At 41.7% G+C, this 21,239-nt stretch overlaps 1 protein-coding gene across 9 annotated transcripts in view; it reads left to right on the forward strand.

Annotated features, from left to right (window-relative positions):
- Positions 1-21,239, forward strand: part of eya1 (EYA transcriptional coactivator and phosphatase 1) — a 192,572-nt gene that overhangs the window by 108,944 nt on the left and 62,389 nt on the right. For all 9 annotated transcript variants that reach the window (XM_059645872.1, XM_059645871.1, XM_059645869.1 and 6 more), the window contains one exon: positions 19,282-19,371. In XM_059645872.1, coding sequence (XP_059501855.1) covers positions 19,282-19,371 — 90 coding nt within the window. The remainder of the gene's footprint in view (positions 1-19,281; positions 19,372-21,239) is intronic.

Consider the following 21,239-nt stretch of genomic DNA (forward strand, 5'->3'; position numbering starts at 1 on the left):
TTGTTAACTAAGTTTGATCGGCACTTTGGGGGTATTTTTTAGCCTGAAGGAAAACCTGTAAACTATGTACTAATTCTTTAAAGATTGTGCATGGTCTATGTCCCATCATATGTATCTTTTAAAGTTTTTTTTTCCCAATTCAATTCAGCCTATTTGCCCCTCATACCTTCATAACTTCCTCTTTTATTTTAATTTAACACCCTTGCTCCAGATTGAAACCTCATTTTAAAACATAATATAGAATTCTATCATATAGTAGTCACTCATCTGAAGTTCATTTACACAGGATGATCGATTAGCTTTTCTTTTCATTACGTCAGAATGTACCTAAAATAACCTGTTCTGCAGCCGGTTCCTCAATGTATTGCCCTAGGAGACCATCCCTAAAGCAACCCAGAAGCTCATCCTCTACAGCATTTGTGCTTACTAGGGTTACCCAATCTCAGTGCATGTTAAAGTCTCCCATGCGTATTGTATCTCTCATATCACATGCTTCTCTCCTAATTGATCTCATCATCAATATCATACCCACACCACCATTAATATTTGGTCGTTTCTCAATAACTCTTATCAATGTTGGCTGTCCTTATTGTTTCCTAGCTCCACCTCTACTGATTTCACATTTTCTTCATCAAGTCTGAAATCTGCCTGTACTAATGTACTAAACCCTTTTCATACTATCAGCGCAACACAACCTTTCCTACTTTATCTGTTCTTCATAAATGATAAATATCCTTGAATATTTAGTTCCTATCCTTAGTCAACTTGCAACTATGTTTCCATGTTGGCATTTAGATCATAGCTTTTTACATTTACCTGTGCCTATAAATCATCTATTTTGTTGCAAATGTTGCGTGCATTCAGATGGAATGCTGTCAACTTTGTCTTTTTGACATTGATTCACATTCTACCCTTAGGTCATGCATACTTTTATTTTGCCTGCCTTCTAACTTAATTTAGCACTTTCCTACTTCCGGTTACCATTTTTCTTTCCTTCCAATTTGAGCTGCCTTTCAGATTCCCATCTCCCTGAAAAACAACGTTAACAATTTTCTTTTTGAGGCTGTTAGTCCAAGTCCTGTTAAGATGTAACCCATTCGGCTTTTTCAGGTCGCACCTGACCAAGAAGTTGCCTTCCCCCCATTCCAATTCTTCAGCAACATATTCGACCTCTCAATCCTCCTATTTTTACACTCACTAGTACTTGTTATTGTGAATTATCTGAATGCTATTGCTCTAGACCTCCTTATTTTTAATTTCCTTACCTATTCCCAAAATAACTGCTTTTGGGATCTTATCCCTCTACATTCCTATGTCATCAGTGTCAATGTAAATCACAATCTTGGCTGTTTATCCTCACCCCAAAGGCTTATTTTTATTATTTCATGGGATGTGGCATCTCTTGTGAGGCTAGCAAATTATTGCCTATACTTAATTTCCTTAAGAAGGTGATGGTGAGCTGCTTTTTGAACTCCTGTATTCCTTGAGGTGTAGGGACAGTGCAGTGTTGTTAGGGAGGGAGTTCCAGGCTTTTGATTCAGTAACAGTGAGGCCATGGCAATTACATCTCCAAAGTCAGAAGGCACATGACACCAGATTAGAGTCCAACAGGTTTATTTAAAATCACAAGCTTTTGTAGTGCTGCTGCTTCATCACATGAAGTGGAAGGAAGCACGCATGCATAGAATATATAGGTGGAGAGATAATAGCAAGTATCACTAAGGGTGTAAACAGTTAAATACAAATAGTGTGAGTGGAGTGTTAGCCGGCTGAATAACACATCCATGCAGGTGATCAAAAGTGGAAAACAATGTGAGTAAAGTGTCAATAGGTGAATAACAAGTGAAGAGATGACCTGACTAATTGAGGCAGAGAGATAAATACAAATAATCAAAAATAAGATAATGCTATAGACAAACAAAGTGGCTTAGTCAACTCTGGTGCCTACTCTTGTTATTCCAGCCATTTGGCAAGCCTTCTGTACAGCCCATCCCCTCATATAACTGCTTCACTTCTATTTTCGGAGTCATCCAGCCCATCTCGCAGGGCGCCCTGATAAACTGGATCAAAAATCTGACCGTCTGTGCCTCCTTTTCCTGGATCAGGTTTGCGGATCTGGATAATGTCCTGCCTCAGTGCTTCCTGAAGATTTCACAACAATCGTGGAGGGTTTGTGACTTGAGACATAATGAGGTTGCTGTGTCCTTGCTCTGTAAGTCCGATGGTTACTCCCATTGGGATGAATTGAATCAAACTGTCCTGCATGTCTTTTGGCAAGAAAACCAAGCCACTACTGCCATGGTGCAGTGAAATTGAAGAAAGCAGAAATGCAGCAAAACCAAAAGGACTTTCAAGTTTAGTTTGTTTAGAATGCAGGATCCATCTCCTGCTAGAGACATTTTCCGCAGTCTGGACGTATATGTTAGTGCTGGTCAAAAATTGTTTATCATTTTAAGACATATTCACCCTATAGGCCATTCACATGGTTGGCAACAATGCATATTAATTTATTGATGTAGCCTTGTAGGACGCTGATTACACAATTCCAACATAAATTAATTGTAATGTAGAATGAGCATCAGCAGCTGGAAACCTACGGCTTTGCTAATTGCTGAGCCTGGATTGATGAAATATTGGAAATAGTGTTCCCAGGATCAGTGCTAGATTCAGTTTTGTTTTCGAGATACTTTATACAATCATGTGTTCAGGTATTTCACTTTAAACTTTTGACACTGGAAATATGTGTGATAGGTTTAGAAAATTAGCATCCAATGATGAACTGATAATGATCTGTTTGATTGGAACGGTAAAAACTTTGTAGGAATGCCTTTAATTTTGGCAAAAATTTTGGATGGGGACTTTTTTCTAAGTAGCTCCACACATATCAATTTTATTATAGGCTCTATTGGTTCACTGCATTCCCTGTACTGAGTGAATGAGTATACAGGGATATCAGTTAGAATTGGGGTGGCGGGGGCATTGATGGCGGACCTGAGTTGACATTAAGTTGGCATGGGGCTGTCTGTAAGCATGGTTAGTGAATGGGTGCAACAGGAGGTGGTGAGAAATGACCATTAAATGAGCCCAGGCTTTATGCTCAGGGCTCAAAAGAGACTTGCAGTGGGATGGGGAAGATCCAGTCATTATGATGCATGCAGGTATCAGTGTTTTAAATAAAACCAGAAAAGAAGTTCTGTATAGAGAGTATGCTGAGCAAGGCACTGTACTGAAAATCAGAGTCTCAAAGGTTAGGAACTCTGATTACCTGAGCTATGTGCAAGTTGGCATATAGTACATATAATTAGAGAGATGAATAATTGACCAAAAGGCATGTTTGGGAGAAGTAGATTCTGGTTGTGGGCCACAGGTAGCAATATTGCAGAAAGTGGGAGCTGTACTATCAGCACAATCTACACTTGAAACTGTGCTGGGACTAGTGTTCCTACACAATGCGAGGGAAGCTGTGAAGGTTGCAAAACTAAATACTGGAGATGAGGGATCAAAGGTGGAAGGTTGTGGAATATCAAAGATTAGGGACGTGCTAAGAGAAGAAACAATAATATGGGAAGTAAGGGTCAGAGAAAAGCAGGAATGGTAAGAGGGAAAAATTGGAATATTATCATCAAGTCTAGATGTCACAAAGATAACAAAAATACAAAACTGTGTCTGAATATATGAAGAATTCATAACAAAGTAAATTAATTGATAGTGCATGTTGAAGTAAATAAACACAATCTAATAGCCATTACAGAGACATGGCTTCAGGTGACAAGGTTTGGGTCCTGAACACTGAAGGATATATGATATTCATTATATGATAATTGATTGTTGCTTCTGTATAATAATGAATAATACAGTAAAATACAGTGAAAGGCTTGGTTATGGAATTGATAAATATCGACACAGTGGCAGACATTTAAAAAGCAATTTCAGAATATTCAGCAAGTATATCCCTGCTATAAAGACAGATTTTAAAAGGGAAAAAACCCAGCATCTGTGGTTAACCAAAGAGAGTCAGGGAAGCATCAGACTTAAGGGAAAAGCATCTAACTGTGCAAAGATATGTGGCAGGCCAGATAATTGGTTGGAAGGTAAAGAATGATAGAGAATGACTAAAAGTTTAATCAGGAGGAAGAAATTAGAATGTGAGAGAAAGTTAGCCAGAAATGTAAAAATGGATAGAATGATTTTCTGCAAATGTTTATAATACAATAAATAAAGTGAGTATTGGTCCTCTCAACAAGATTCAATAATAAATAATGAGGAAATGGCATATGAAATGAACAAAATGTTTTACGTCTGTCTTCACTGTGGGAGATACGAAAAACATCACAGGGAAGAGAGGAATTTAGTGAAATTACAATCCCAAAGGGAGTGATACTCAACAAACTAATGGAGCTGTGGCTGACACTGTCAAGGTGGACTTTATCCCGAGATGTTAAAAGAGGTTGCAAATGCTGAAGTCATTGCCTTGGTGTTTATATTCCAAAATTCCCTATTCAGGAAAGGTTTCATTGGACTGGAACTAGCAAACATAACCTGTCTATTCAAGAAAGGAGCGAGGAAGAAAGCAGGAAACAATAGGCCAGTTAGCTTGATGTCTATAACAGGGAAGATATTAGAATCATTCATCAATTAGATTTAAGCGGGAAGAATCAGCATCAAAGAGAAATCATGTTTAACCAATTTCTTTGGAGCAGTAATACAAACAATGGATAAAGGGCAGGTTGTTGACATATAGTATAGTAGGATCTCCAAAAGGCATTTGATAAGATGCCATATCAAAGGTTATTTCAGAAAATATTAGTTCATGGTGTAGAATCACATTAGCCTGGATAGAAGATTGGCTGACAGGCAAAAGTACAGAGAGAAGGCATATGTAAGTCTTTGTCTAATAGGCAGGATACAATGAGTTGGGTCTCGCAGGGGTATGTGCTGGGACCTTAACTTTGTACAATTTATATCAATAGTTACTTGAGATGAGCGAAGACCTGGTAGATAAATTCACAGATGCTTCCAAGATAGCTAGATAGAAGTCTAGGTTGCAAAGAAGACTTAAATCAATTTCTGACAGATATAGGTAAGTTCAGTGACTGCAAAATCTGACAGATCGAGTATAAATATAGGAAAATGTGAAGTTATTCATCTTGGCTTGAAAATTAACAAAGCAGAATATTGCTTAAGAGGGGAATGACTGCAAGGGAATTTAGGTATTTTGGTCTGTGAGTCACAAAACATTAGGATTCAGGTGCAGCATGTAATCAGGAAGGCTGATGGGATGCTATCAATTCGTATGAGATCAACAGAACCTGAAAGTAAGCATGAATAGCTGAAGCACATTATAACAATGCATGGGTGAGACCACATCTCAAATTCTGTATCTGGTTTTAGTCTCCTGGTTTTCCTTATTAAGTAAGGGTGTAAATGCGTTGAAGGCAATTCAGAGGAATGTTTATTAAATTGATGCCTTGATTGAAGTATGTTCCTTGACAACTTGAACATGGAAAGATGTTTCCTACAGTGGGTGAGTCCAGAACTGGGGGACATAACTCTAAAATTACAGGTTGCTGTCAGAATGAGGAGAAGTATTTTCTTTCAAAGGGATTTTGTGATTTTGGACCTCTTCCTCAGAAGGTTTGAAAGGCACGCTCACTTGAATAGTTTTAAGGCAGATGTTGTTAATATCTCGATAGGTATGGGTGGGAAAATGCACTTTTGAACACATGCAGATCAGCCATGATCATATTGAACTATGGGAGGGTCTGAGTGATCTATTTGAGCAACCATTTTGGATGTTTAATTTTTGGATAATTCATTCAAGGGATGCAGATGTCAGTGACTAGATTAGCACTTATTGCCCATCTTTAATTGCCCAATGGGCGTTGAAAGTCTGCCACATTGCTGCAGGTCTGGAGTCACATATAGGCCAGACTAGGTAAAGATGGCAGTTTCCTTCCCTAAAGGATATCTGCGAACCAGATGGTGTTTTTCCTGACAATTGACAATGGACTCATGGTTATCATCAGGATGTCAATTCCAGAACTTCTCTTAAAATTCACTTTCTACCATCTGCCATGGCAGGATTCAAACCCACATTTCCAGAACATTACCTGGGCCTCTGGATTAACAGTCCAGTGATAATACCACTACCCCATTACCTTCTTCCATCAGAGCAGGAAATGTATCCAGGGAGGCCCTTTATATCAGGTCCAAGAAATGGTTACCTGTCCTTGTGATCAGGGGCCTCGTTCCACATACATGCAACACTCTCCACCTTGGATTCCTTGAGGAGGCAGTGATCTTGTGGTATCGCTAGGCTATTTGTCCAGAGGCCCAGGTAATGTCCTGGGGACCTGGGTTCACATTTTGCCATGGCAGATGGTGGAATGCAAATTCAAAAAAAAGTTTTCAATTATCAATTGTTTGAAGGACCCATACGGTTCACTAATATCTTTCAGGAAAGAAAACTATCATCCTGTTCTATATGTGACTCCAGACCAACAGCGATGTAGTTGACTTCCAACTCCCGTCTGAGCAATTAGAGATGGGCCAAAAATTTTGGCTTAACTAGTGACACCCTCATCTCATGAATGAAAAAAAATTCCAAATGGTAATCCTGTAAAGTGAGCCCCCACAGGGATTCTCCAGTTTTACTGGACAGGAAGATGACATTCCATTTCTGATGGAAAACAAGTGTAATGAAACAGTGCAGCCTGTACTGGAAGCATAAAATGATCCTGACTACTAGGCTTTGACATTGCATAACAGACTCGCAGGCTGTCTGCACATTTTGCAGCATGGAAGCAATCATTTATCATGTTTTTACTTAAATGTCAGAATTTGCAGCTTCTCTGGCAATGCTTGAAGGGCATGCTGTTTAACTTTTGTCTCCATTTTAGCTCTGCATTCCTTCTGTTTGGTCAGCCAGTGCAGAGGAAGGAAAACGGGCATGTTGGAGCAATGCCTTGTGAGTCTGCACACCTTTCCTTTCAATAATAAGTGGAAGAACAACCTGATCAATAAACCTGTGAATTGGAAGAAAACAGCAAATAATGACCAAAAACTTGATAAAGGGAGATGAAGGAGAGCGAGAGTAAACTAACAAGAAAGATATAAACAGATAGTAAGAGCTCCTGCAATATTTAAGAAGGAGAGAGAGAGTTACAAAAGTAACTGTGGGCCTTTGAGGTGCTGAATCAGGAGAAATTAGAACAGGAAATAGTGAGATGTTATGCAAATACTTTCTGTTTGTCACCACAGGAGAAAACAGAAAAATACCAGATGTAATAGGGAAGCAATCCTCTCAAGAGTCTGAGGAATTTTAATGTTAATAAAGAAAAAAGACAGGCAAAATAAAAAAAAAACAAAGCCTTTACATAGCCTGGACATGGTGCCTTATATACTCTGGTTTAAAAACAAAAGCTGCAGAGATAATGGATGTACTGGGAGTCCTTGTGATTGTAGAATGGCCCCAGTTATTTGGAAGATAACAGATGTAAACTCCACAAAGCCCCCGGTATCGACGGAATCCCTGCAGAAGTATACAAATTAGGAGGAGCTTCTCTCCTGAACGAACTCACCAACCTATTTACACTCTGTTGGGAACAGGGTGAGGTGCCAGCTGATCTACGTCACTCTGTGATAGTCTCCCTGTATAAGAACAAGGGTGAGAAATCAGACTGTTCGAACTACAGAGGTGTCACTCTGCTGTCTACGGCCGGGAAGATTCTCTCCAGAATCCTCTTGGACAGACTGATTCCCACCATTGCGGAGGACAACCTGACAGAAAGTCAGTGTAGTTTTAGAGCGAACAGAGGCACATCCGACATGATCTTCGCACTACGCCAACTTCAGGAGAAATGCCGTGCGCAGAACGTTGGACTGTACGTAGCATTCATTGACCTCACCAAAGCCTTCGATGCTGTCAGCTGCGACGGTCTGTGGAAAATCCTGGGGAAGCTCGGATGCCCTCCTAAGTTCTTAACCATCTTACAGCAACTTCATGAAGGTCAGAGCGGCAAGGTGAAATACAACGGTGACCTATCACACCCGTTCCCCATCAGCAACGGCGTGAAGCAGGGCTATGACTTGGCACCAACGCTCTTCGCCATCTTCTTCAACATGATGCTGCACGAAGCGAAGGAGGGCATCACGAACAGCATCTACATTCGCTTCTGCCCGGACGGCAATATCTTCAATCTGCGTCGCTTCCTCGCTCGCACGAAGACAACACGGGAGCCCATCACGGAGCGCATCTCTAACAATGAAGTGCTGGAAAAGGCCCGGCTCCCCAGCATCGAAGCAACCCTTCTCCTGAAGCAACTTCGATGGTCGGGTCACGTATTGCGGATGGACAACACCAGAATACCCAAGACAGTGTTCTTCGGGGAACTCTGCACCGGCAAAAGAAACCGTGGTGCCCCGCGCAAGCGCTACAAGGATCAACTGAAGCAACAGCTGTCTCAGGCTGGCATCACCTCAACGGAATGGCAAAAGCTGGCCTCTGACAGGGACGCATGGCAGAAGAAAACTACGACGGCGACGGAGTAATTCAAATGTTCGAGGAGAGCAGCTGCAGAGGACAGACGGAAACGCAGGAAGGAGCCCTCATCTCAAGCCCCGCTGTCCAGAGCATTCCCCTGCCCAAACTGCCCCAGGATCTGCAGGTCCAGAATAGGAGTGTACAGCCACCAACGGTTGTGCCAACAAAATCGCTGACGAATCTCTTCCAAACTGATCTTTGCAAGCGAAGAATCTACCTGATGAGATGTAAACATAATCTTCACAAAAGGATTGAGGGTGAAATCAGGGAAATCTAGGTCAATTAGCATGACAACAAGGAAAATGCTGAAATTCATTCTTACAGGTGTGTTAGAGGGTCCTTGGAGAATACACGAGGAGATTAGGCCTATTCAGTGTTGTTTTGTTGAAGGAAATCTGTTTTTGACAAATGTATTCTAGATTCTTAAAATTATAATGACCAAAGTGGATCAAATCGGTGAATTTGTGGGCATATTTGGATTGTTGAAAAGCATTCAATAAGTGCAACACAAAAGGTTGCAACATAAGGGTTTATAGGATTTGGAGTAGTACATGAGCATGGATGAAGGATGAAGTTAAAGAATAGGAAACGTAACAATAGAATATTACAAATTAAGAACAGTAAGCCACTTGGCCCCTCTAGCCTGCACTCCCATTAAGTAAGTTCATGGCTGATACGATTGTGTTCCCTATGCCACGATCCCACCCATCCCAACATCCAATGTCTCACACATTTGTCAGGAATCTATTGACCGGTGCCCTTCAAAGTGACCCTACTGCAACCACTCTTTAGGCAAAGGAGTTTCGTGGCTCATGATCCTCTGAGAGACAAATGTCTTTCTTTCTTCCATTCTAGATGAAAGACTCTTTCTTTTAAAGCTTTGACCTCTAGTTCTAGTCTCTCCCACAAGCCAATGCATCCCTTTAGCAACCACCTGATCAAGTGTCCTCAAGATCTTTTTCATTTGATACTCCTGGGATATAAATGTCACTGGCTGGGTCAGCACTTATAGCCCATCCTTAGTTGCCCTTGAGAAGGTGGTGAAGAGCTGCCTCCTCGAACCGCTGCAGCCCACACGCTGTAGGTAAACCCTTGCATGATACAATTAAGGAGGGAATTCCAGGATTTTGATTCAGCAATAGTGAAGAAATGGAGAAATATTTCTGAATCAGGATGATGAGTAGCTTGGAGGGGAATTTGGTGTCATGTTCCCATATATCTACTTCCTTTGTCGTTTGTGATGGCAAAGATTGTAGGTTTGGCAGGTGCTGTCTGAGGATTTTTGATGAATTTCTGCAGTGCATCTTGTGAGCAGTAACGTTGCCACATCACCATAATTTCTTTCTTAGTTTTCTAAATTGCATTTCTTTTCTACCCCCCCCCCCAAATATATTGCACATGCATGATGTTCCCCTGCTAATGTCCAGTTTGCAACTAAATTTCTATTAATGTTATAAATCTAAATCCTCTGTAAAATAATTGCTTCCAAGTCCCAGAGTTTATGCGGATAGATTTTATTTCAATGTTAAATAAATCTCTTCCCATTTCTTTTCTCTAGGCTGACCCTAAAACCTCTGCCTTACCCGGCTCATATTTATTTGATTTGATTACAGTCATCTACTTGATCCTCATATTGAAATTTTTTTCTATACTTATACTTCTCCCTTCTCTATCAGCTGCAGGTTAAAATTTCTCAATCCCTCTCCCCTTTCCAATTTCAAAACTGCTGTATACTATATACCTTCAACAACATTTTCTTAAACCAATCCCTACATTTGCTGTTACATAATGAAACATTTGTGGGTACCAGATAAATTTACTTTCCCCATTAGTCCCCTCCAACAACAAAATGTTTTTGCGAGTTTACTACACATCAAAAGGCATTGCTCCACCTGAAGAAACATGGGCTTACAGAATTACAATTCTGATCTGGCTTAAAGTAAATCTCACAGCATACAGGAAATCTTTAGAAATCAAGGAGTGCCCATGAAAACAATCTTAAAACATACACCACATGAATGTATACACAAAAGACTAGGGCCTGAGGAACTGTCAGTTTTAAATCAGCATTTTATCAACAACATTAATTCAACCTTGACTTCTGCACAAACTCTGCTCAAGGTATGGGCTCGTTCACAAGATTACAATGGTCTCTCCCCTCCATTACCTAATAATAACGACATCCCCATGACAGTGCACCTTTAAAGCATGTTTTATGTGGTAAAATATCCTACACTATAAAACAGAATTTAATGCTGAACTACGTAAGGAGATGTTCAGGCAGGTGACAGTCACCGGACATATTTTATAGATGGTCTTAAAAGGAGGTGAAGAGAGGGGCTGTGGTGAGGTTTTGAGGTGGATTGTCAGAGCTTAGGACATTAACCACAGAAGGCAGAGCGTGGTGCTGATGGAGGCCTGATGAATTTCAGGAGCACACAAGAGGCCAAAATTATTGGAACAGCACAGGGTATGTTTCTTTTTCGGGGATTGGGCGAGGTGTAGGTATTATGGCTAAAGGCTAAAGACAGAATGATGTGGGAGAGCAGGGACAGATTTCTGAAGAAAAATGAGAATTTGAACCATTGGCAGACCAGGAGCCAGCATAGGTCCGTGGGCAGATAATGATGGGTGAAAGACATCTGGTGCGAATTAGAATGGATCCAGCAAAATTTGACAAAAGGAGGCTGGGAGCTGGAAGCTCAACCAGGAAAGCAACTGAATTGAAAAACCTGGATTTATGTTTCAGCAGGTGAGTGTAGGTAGTGAAAGACTTAGCAACACGACGATAGCAGTCTTACCGACTGGCAGGATTTAACATCGAATAGCTCAGCTCGAGGTCAGCCAGGACTCCAAGGTCACCACCAGCTTGGGTGAGCCTCACACAACATTCCATTCCATTCATTACCGAACAGTCAAGGCAAGGGATGGTGCTGGTGGTTAGGGAACAGAGTTTGTGGCAAGGACTTGCCTGCAGCTTTCCATAAGATCAACTCTTATTTTCTAAACTCTAATGGACACAGGCTCAGCCTGTCCAAAACTATGCACAGTACTGCAAATGTGGCCTTGTCAAAGCTCCATATAATTGTTGAAAAACATTTACCCCGTGCAATAACCAATAACATTGCACCCATCTTCCTGATCACTTTTTACATTGAGTATTCAATTTGTGTGATCCCCGTGCCAGGAATATGTGTCTGGTGGTGGCGTCCTGTTGGAGGTGGTGGCAATGGTGGCTCATGATCCTCTGGATATGGGTGCTAGTAGTCACTAATAGGCTGTATTATAGCTATCCATTCTTCCAGGCTGATCATTAACCACTCCTTTGTCTGTCCAGCTGTTCTTCTCTCTCTTTGGGCTGTATCATTTACTCCTTACCGCCCTCCCCCCACCCAATGTTCTGCATCAAAACCAACATTTTCCTAGCTACCATCAGTTCTGAGGAAGGACCTCTTGACCCGAGAGGTTAACTTTGATTTCTGTCCACAGATGCTGCCAAACTTTCTCAGCTTTTCCAGCAATTTCTGCTTTTGTTGCTGACTTACAGCATCTGCGAATTGTTTGGTCTTTCGATATGTATGTTTCTTCGTAGATTCGTCGTGTCTTCTTCGTACCTTACTTTCTGACCTATCATGAGCAACTTTAGCATTCATACATTTGGTCCATTAATGCAAGTCATTGCGATAAATTCTAACTTCTGAGGACCCAGCACTGTCCCTGCAGCACACCACTCACCACATGCTGGCAATTTAAAAATGACTAATTAGTGTTTCCTATTACACAAACAATCCTTCATCCGTGCTATTCCCCAAATCATGACTTTTTTTGCCATATCCTTTGATGCTGTCCTTTGTCAAATGCCTTCTGGGAATCTTAAGTTAAGTGGTTCTCCTTTGTCTGCCTTGCTTGTTACTTCCTCAGAATTCTTCCTTTGTTCAGTCAAACATGATTTCCTTCTCACAAAGCCAAGCTGACTCTGTCTGATTGTATGAACATTTTCTAAGTGCCCTACTATCCGTAAAATCCGTAGAATCCCCAGAGTGTGGAAACAGGCCATTTGGCCTGATGAGTCCATACTGACCCTCAGAAGAATATCCCATCAAGACTCATCCCCCTACCCTACCCTATCCCTGTATTTCCCATGGTCAATGCACCTAACCTACACATCCCTGAACACTATAGGTAATTTAGCATGGCCAATCCACCTAAATGGCACATCTTTGGACTGTGGGAGGAAACCAGAGCACCCGGAGAAAACCCGCGCAGACACAGGGAAAACGCGCAAACTCTATACAGACAGTTGCTTGAGGCTGGAGTCGAACAATAACCTCATTAATAATAGATTTAGCATAAAATGGCCATTTTCAGGTTGGCAGGTTATTTAGTGCAAAGAGGTCAAAGAGCAGCACAGGAACAGGTCCTTCAGCCGACTAAGACTACACTGGGGTAATGGGAACTGCAGATGCTGGAGAATTCCAAGATAATAAAATGTGAGGCTGGATGAACACAGCAGGCCAAGCAGCATCTCAGGAGCACAAAAGCTGACTCCTTTGCAGGAGGGTGGGTGGGAGGATACAAAAATTCCATCCCCTATTCCCAATTCCTCCGCCTCCGCCGCATCTGCTCCCACGATAAGACATTCCACTCCCGCACATCCCAGATGTCCAAGTTCTTTAAGGACCGCAACTTTCCCCCCACAGTGATCGAGAACGCCCTTGACCGCGTCTCCCGTATTTCCCGCAACACATCCCTCACACCCCGCCCCCGCCACATCCGCCCTAAGAGTATCCCCCTCGTTCTCACACACCACCCTACCAACCTCCGGATACAACGCATTATCCTCCGACACTTCCGCCATTTACAATCCGACCCCACCACCCAAGACATTTTTCCATCCCCAACCCTGTCTGCTTTCCGGAGAGACCACTCTCTCCGTGACTCCCTTGTTTGCTCCACACTGCCCTCCAACCCCACCACACCCGGCACCTTCCCCTGCAACTGCAGGAAATGCTACACTTGTCCCCACACCTCCTCCCTCACCCCTATCGCAGGCCCCAAGATGACATTCCACATTAAGCAGAGGTTCACCTGCACATCTGCCAATGTGGTATATTGCATCCATTGTACCCGGTGCGGCTTCCTCTACATTGGGGAAACCAAGCGGAGGCTTGGGGACCGCTTTGCAGAACACCTCCGCTCAGTTCGCAACAAACAACTGCACCTCCCAGTCGCAAACCATTTCCACTCCCCCTCCCATTCTCTAGATGACATGTCCATCATGGGCCTCCTGCACTGCCACAATGATGCCACCCGAAGGTTGCAGGAACAGCAACTCATATTCCGCCTGGGAACCCTGCAGCCATATGGTATCAATGTGGACTTCACCAGTTTCAAAATCTCCCCTTCCCCTACTGCATCCCTAAACCAGCCTAGTTCGTCTCCTCCCTCCACTGCACCACACAACCAGCCCAGCTCTTCCCCCCCACCCACTGCATCCCAAAACCAATCCAACCTGTCTCTGCCTCCCTAACCGGTTCTTCCTCTCACCCATCCCTTCCTCCCACACCAAGCCGCACCCCCAGCTACCTACTAACCTCATCCCACCTCCTTGACCTGTCCGTCTTCCCTGGACTGACCTATCCCCTCCCTACCTCCCCACCTATACTCTCTCCACCTATCTTCTTTACTCTCCATCTTCGGTCCGCCTCCCCCTCTCTCCCTATTTATTCCAGTTCCCTCTCCCCATCTCCCTCTCTGCTGAAGGGTCTAGGCCCGAAACGTCAGCTTTTGTGCTCCTGAGATGCTGCTTGGCCTGCTGTGTTCATCCAGCCTCACATTTTATTATCTAAGACTACACTGGCATGTGATGTCCTCCTAAACTAAAAACATTTTGTCTGTACATGGTCTGTATTCTTCTGTTCCCTGCCTATTCATACTTCTGTCAAGATGCCTCTTAACTGTTGCTGTTGTACCTCCTTCCATCATCTCCTCAGGCAGCACATTCCAGGCACTTACCACCCTCTGTGTAAAAAAAGTACCTCTCACATATCCTTTAAATCTACCCCCTTATTATTTAGATACCGCAAGGATCAATGCTGACTCTCTGTAAGCAACAGCCATATTAATAATAGAGTAACAAAGTGTGGAGCTGGATGAACACAGCAGGCCAAGCAGCATCTCAGGAACACAAAAGCTGATGTTTCGGTCGTAGACCTCTCATCAGAAAAGGGGGATGGGGAGAGGGTTCTGAAATAAATAGGGAGAGAGGGGGAGGCGGACTGAAGATGGATAGAGGAGAATATAAGTGGAGAGGAGAGAATGGGTGGAGAGGTAGAGTGGGGATAGGTTAGTCCGGGGAGGACGGACAGGGCAAGGGGGTGGGATGAGATTAGTAGGTAGGAAATGGAGGTGCGGCTTGAGGTGGGAGGAGGGGATAGGTGAGAGGAAGAACAGGTTAGGGAGGCGGGGCGAAGCGACTGACTCTAGCCTGTCTGTGTTTACTGATGATGCAGTGCTTGATAGGAAAATAAGGTGTAAGGAAGGTACATTAGAGTCTGCAGGGGGAATGGATTGATTAAGTGAGCACATTTTTTTACACAGAGGTTCATGAGTGGAATGACTTTCTGATGAAGTGGTAGATGCAGACACAGTTACAGCTTTTAAAAGACACTTAGAAAAGTGCACGATTAGAAAAGGTTGGGAGGAATATGGACCAGGAGCAGGCAAGGAGGGACTAGTTTAGTTTTTGATTATGTTCATCGCAGATTGGTTGGACCGAAGGGTCTGTCAATAGCTTTTTTACAATGTTCCTACATGTTGTTCTGTTATGGGTTGAGACTGCTGGCATTTTCATGGGGAATGTTGGTTAGCCATGTCACCTCGCAAAATTCTGCTTTGAGCAATGTCTGCTCTTGGCTGTGGAGCAAGAAATCTATGTCAGATAAGGCTCCCCTGTTGTGCTCATCAGTTATCTCAACTGGCATCAGTAATTCTTAAACATAAACCTGACAGCTCAAACCACCTGCAAGCTGACTGGATTTTGGAAGCTGGGAAAAGAGCTGACATTCTGTAGATAGCACTGATGACTGAAGGCAAGTGCATTAACTAAAGAGCAGCCTAAGCCTGACATTTTCTTGCTTGGGTGCATCCACAAATTTCCTGTTTTAAGTGGTGCTGAATTTAACCACTCAATAAAGGAACCTCGCAGTTGGTACAATATCTATATATATTTTCCAACATCCATATGTTTATAAAAGTACACGTTTAAAGGTAAAATTTCTTATAATAGTAACAGCTCCCTGCAGTTTTTTTTGTACTGACTATAAGCGTTGTTACACAGAATATAGGTGGAAATAATCCTTTTCTTTTTATTGTCCTGGTAAAACTAAAATCGGTATTCATTGTAAGATTGCACTGACTAATAATTCCTGTTCTTCAACATTTTTGAACGGTGTTATTCAGTGAAGTGAAATTAAAAATGGCAAGCAGCCTATGTTTTCAATGCACCCTCTGGAACACAGCCCTGTTTAGGATTCTAAAGCAAGCTGTCATTTCTCCTTTTTTACCCGATCATTACCCCCCTCAAAGGTTTGTTCACAGTTCAACCACACCTTTTAAGATAGTCTCATTGAACCGCAAATCCTTAGAAACATGTATGCATTGTAAGCTTTCTCCTCGAGTGTGTTATTACAACTTGGAATAATTAACGTCCAATTAGTTGATTTAACAGAAAATGAAAGTTTAATTGAGCTCAATTTTTCCATCACTTTGGTCTCAATGGATGCACAACACATTTGTCACCAAGCCACTAAATAATTATAGCTTTCGGAGTCCCAATCAACTTTTTAAAATGTCCGAGCTGCGGATTAGACCCAAATTAATTTCTTTGCGGCCTCAGTGAAATATATAGCAATTGAAAACATCAAACAAAGCTTTTGAACTGTAAGCTGGACATTTTCTCATTGCTGCAGGAATGTTACCCCCAGGCACAGTCAATGAATTCAGTGAACAGCAAGCTCTGAATTCAAATCCAATCTCAGCAATTTTTAAATTATTTTATCGCTGAAAGACCACAAAATTTGATCAGGCTTGAATACGAGTGGGACAATTCTGATGCTTGATCACCTGCCCCCATTGCTTCTGATGCAGGCAGCATGCAAACATTGTGCTGCCTGGTATTTAAGTGATTGCAGGCTGAGCTATGGTATTGAGTTGCTGCATGCTCAAGTAGGGAGTGTAAAATTATGAGAGGCTCACAGAAGTTTAAATGAGTACGTCAAGCCAGCGAGTACAAGTTATTGATGAGTGTTCACAGGAATGTTTACGTTGCCAGAACCTGTAGATCCAAGACAACTTGCCTGCATTTCTGAAAGTGGCAGAGCATCAAGAACTTAAGCTTCTGTACAGAGGCTTGTGTCGACTTCTGTAATACATTGTAACAGGTCATGTAGCCAACTGCCAGACATATTACAGCATTACTTACCAGAGTCAAGGCCATTGGCACCCTCAACTTTGCTTTCTGCACCTTCTTGGCTTCAACAAGCTGCATAAGTCAGTATGCCAATTACACTAAAGAATAACTGGGGTCAATGTTTTATAGGGCATAATAAAGCTCTGGGGTTTACAATTGCCCCACAGTCAGAGTGTCATTGACTGCACCCAAGACCCTGGTAGCCACCTTCAGATAATCTACTGGAAAAGGGAAGGAAAAAGCTGCCATCTACCAAAGAATCCATACAGCATGGATACAGACCATTTGGCCCATCAGTTCCAAACAGCTCCTCCAAAGAGCATTGCACCCAGACTCAACCCCGTCCCCTGACCCTATCCCTGCATTTTCCGTGGCTAATCCACCCATTCTGCGCATCCCTGGACACAAGGGGCAATCCACGCAAACTGCACACCTTTGGACTATGGCAGGAAACTGGAGCACCTGGCAGAACCCCATGCCGACACGAGGCCAATGTGCAAACTCTACACAGTTGCCCAAGAGTGGAATTGAACCCCTGGCACTGTGAGGCAGCAGTGCTAACCAAAAAGCCACCGTGCCACCTTTAATATTTTTGCAGATGGACTCTCCTTGACTGCTTCCCCCCTTGCCTGGGTTTTTTATTTGTGGAATCCATACAGTGTGGAAGCAGGCCATTTGGCCCATCGGCTTCTGTTTTATGTCTATCTACCTGGGGCTGAGGGCCTCACAGTGAAACACTTATGCTGAAATGGTGTGGGTTACATATGCGGCGTGGTCCCAGTGAGGACCACATGACTGCGATTTTAACCACCAGCATTTCCCTGTTCTCATTATCAGTGCAAGTTAAAAATGCAGCTGAACTAGCTAAACTAAAAATCCTCAAGAGAATTACACTAATGAGCCTTTTTTGTTGGATAAAGTAATTTAGATTTTAACCTTTCTTTATTACACAGATTTTGTCCAATGTTTTCATTGTCGAAAGGTCATGCAACATTTATGAATGCTAGAAGCAGAAGGAAAAGTTGTTTGGCAAGGCAAGAGTCATAGATAACAATGGTGTGATTGAAAAAAAGAACTGGCTTCTGATTAACCAAGCAACAAAATTTATTCATGCTACTGTAGTTAAGTGGGATTCTCAACATACAATGTGCTGTCAATTTGTGGCAAAAATTATTTGACCTTAACATGATTATTATATTAAATTCAGCTATGTTTTTGCAAATAGAATCTCTACAGTGTAGAAACAAACCATTCAGCCCAATAAATCCACACCGACTCTCTGAAGAACATACCACCCAGGTGCACACCCCTATCCTATCCCTGTAACCCTGCATTTCCCATGGCCAATCTACCTAACCTGCACAGATTTGGACGTGGGAAGACACCCACAGGGAGAATGTCCAAAATCCACACAAATATTTGCCTATGGCTGAGATTGAACCCAGGTCCCTGGAGCTGTGAGGCAGCAGTTCTAACCACTGTGCTGCCCTGTATATATGTTGTCCATTGTAATATTATAGAACTGAATATCACTGCCTTCTAAAACTTTGCAATAAACATTACTTTTATCTTCTTACTCAAATCTGTAAAACAAATCCAATTATTATTAATGGCTGTCTTCATAGCTTGTTTCAGATACTGCCGTATTTTAAATTTCACATATTAACCAAGGCAAAGCATACTTTATTGCACAGTATTACCATCTGCCTTTAATTTTATTACAAAATGATAGGCGTTTTAAATTTAAACCACAAGAACTTTCAGTGCACATTACACCTAGGCCAAATTATCGGTAGTACTGAACATTTTAACAAGGAAAGCCTCAGCTATGTTTAAAAAATGCCAACAATTGTTAAGTTCTTCCTGAAAACCAAATCAATCCAAAACTTGTGTCTTTCAAGTATGCGCACTGAGTATTAACTTTGTCTCCAGTTCATTAATCTGCAGATCTCCAAACTATGGCTGAACATGATCTCAATGACTAACAATTCAGCCAGTAAAGTTAAGACAACTCTGCTATTCTGACGTGTTTGTTGTTTGAATTTTAAGAGTGGAGACCTCGAAGGACAACTCCCTAGCATTTGTTGTGAAATCCCAAAGCAGACACCAGGATGTGTCAGTATTAAAAGCTTGAGATTTCAATTTAAAATTTAAATAAGGCCCTTGTCAATCGATATTGTGCACTTAAGTGATCAATAAGAATAGTAAGTTAGGGTATCCTTGCAATAGCCTACAAGCCCTGTTTTCTTATTCGAACCTTTATTTACAGGATCCACCTACATCAGTCTCACTTGGGCTGCGAATGGAAGAGATGATCTTCAACCTGGCAGACACACATCTGTTTTTTAATGATTTAGAAGTAAGTGGTGATTTTATTTTTACAGCTAGCCTTTATTGTTAAACTTTACCTGTGTTCAAACCATCTTATTGAAGAATTTTTAACATTGATGGACAGTTGATTAGTGGAAAGATGAATGAACTCAATAATAAAGCTGCCGTTGTTCAATCTTCAGTTTAATTACTGATTTAACTCAAGAATATCCCTGAAAATATTTCCTATCCATGGAAAGTAGCCTGCTTTGGGGCAGGAAATTGAGACAGTTTGTTTTATGTATTGAAGTTACACTGTGATAGGTTTTTTGAATAGTCTTTATATTACTACATGCGTCAATAATAATGTCATGGCTAGAATTCAGTTCTGAGTTGGCCTTCCAACAAAAGTATGATGTTGCACATCACCTTAGTAATAGGCACGTTGATTTTGAATATCTGAACAATTAAGTTCTTTGAGCATTTGAGTATTTGTGTTAGCAGTTTTAAAAATCTTTGTTAAACACCTATGTTAAAAACTTGATACCTTGGATAAAATATTCTGATATTTAATGGTGAGATGTTATAATGGGTTGCAAATTGTGACACAATTTTACAAGGTTAGAGCTCATAATTATTAAAGCGAGTGTTATGTATCTCATTCTTCGAGTATTTTTCTGATTTTTGTTTTAATTACTTGGGGACTTGTTGATCCACCCCTGCAGCTGGCATTCTTGTCATTAGTATGGAACTGTTGAGACATTGGGTGAAATTTGCATGGGGACAGGAGTCGCCAACTACAGCCAGCCAAACTACTAAATGATGCTTTTGTTTTCTTGCTTATTGCTGTCAGTAATTTTGTTTTGAAATGCCAAGTTGTGAGTCCTTTATAGCATTTTAATGAGCGGGCACTATTGATATGTCAATGTGCAAAGGTACTATCTTGCACAAAATAAGATGCCACAGCGGCAGTAACAGAAATTGCCAGAAAAACTTAACAGGTGTGGGAGCAACTGTGGAGAGAAGTCAGAGTTTAACATTTCAGGTCCAGTGACCATTCCTAAGAACTGATGGCCGATAGTAAAAAGAGTGTGGAGTTGGATGAACACAGCAGGCTGAGCTGCGTGGCCTGCTGTGTTCATCCAGCTCCACACTTTGTTATCTCGGATCCTCCAGCATCTGCAGTTCCCATTATCTCTGCAGATAGGAAAGAATTGTTTCTGTGCCAATTATGCATATTAAACAAGGTAAAGCATACTTTTTGATGTCAAAGATAGGGTGGAGGGAGGGGGTAAAGAGTAAATGATAGGTGGAGATAGAGCCCAAAGAGAGAGAGAGGAACAGTTGGACAGATAAAGGCATGGATAATGATCAGATGAGGAGAATGAATAGGGATAATTAGTGGCTAACAATGGGTTGTGTGTAATAGATCATGTGATAACAAGGTGAGTTGGGTGTGGGCTAGAGTAAGAACAGAGGAGAAGGTGCATAAGACCCTTAAGTATTGAACTTGGTATTGAGTCCAAAGGCTGTAGAGTTAATTATGTTTTATTAATTATTTTTGTTTGGGGGTGTAATATTTGAACAAAGAATGTATTTCTTACTTGAATAGTCCTTTTTGAACGAGTAGATAAGACTTGTATTAATACCTTACTCAAATCCAGCACTTCCAGCTATGTCATGGCCCTCAGTATTATGCTACTGTATCAGCTTAGGATGTGTCAACAGTGCTGCAATAGGTCTTAAACCCTCAAGCAAAAGGAAATGGTATTGAGCCAAGCTGTCATGCATTGTCTGTAGAGCATTTAGAGCCATTTCTGGGAGACATATAATACATTGTGTAAATAGAAATCTTCATTAGTTTGCAATATTAATCCTCAGAATACTGTAAGTATGTTACTTTCCTGGCATGATTGG

Source organism: Stegostoma tigrinum, chromosome 5 (genome assembly GCF_030684315.1).
Source record: "Stegostoma tigrinum isolate sSteTig4 chromosome 5, sSteTig4.hap1, whole genome shotgun sequence".
Lineage (NCBI taxonomy): Eukaryota > Metazoa > Chordata > Chondrichthyes > Orectolobiformes > Stegostomatidae > Stegostoma > Stegostoma tigrinum.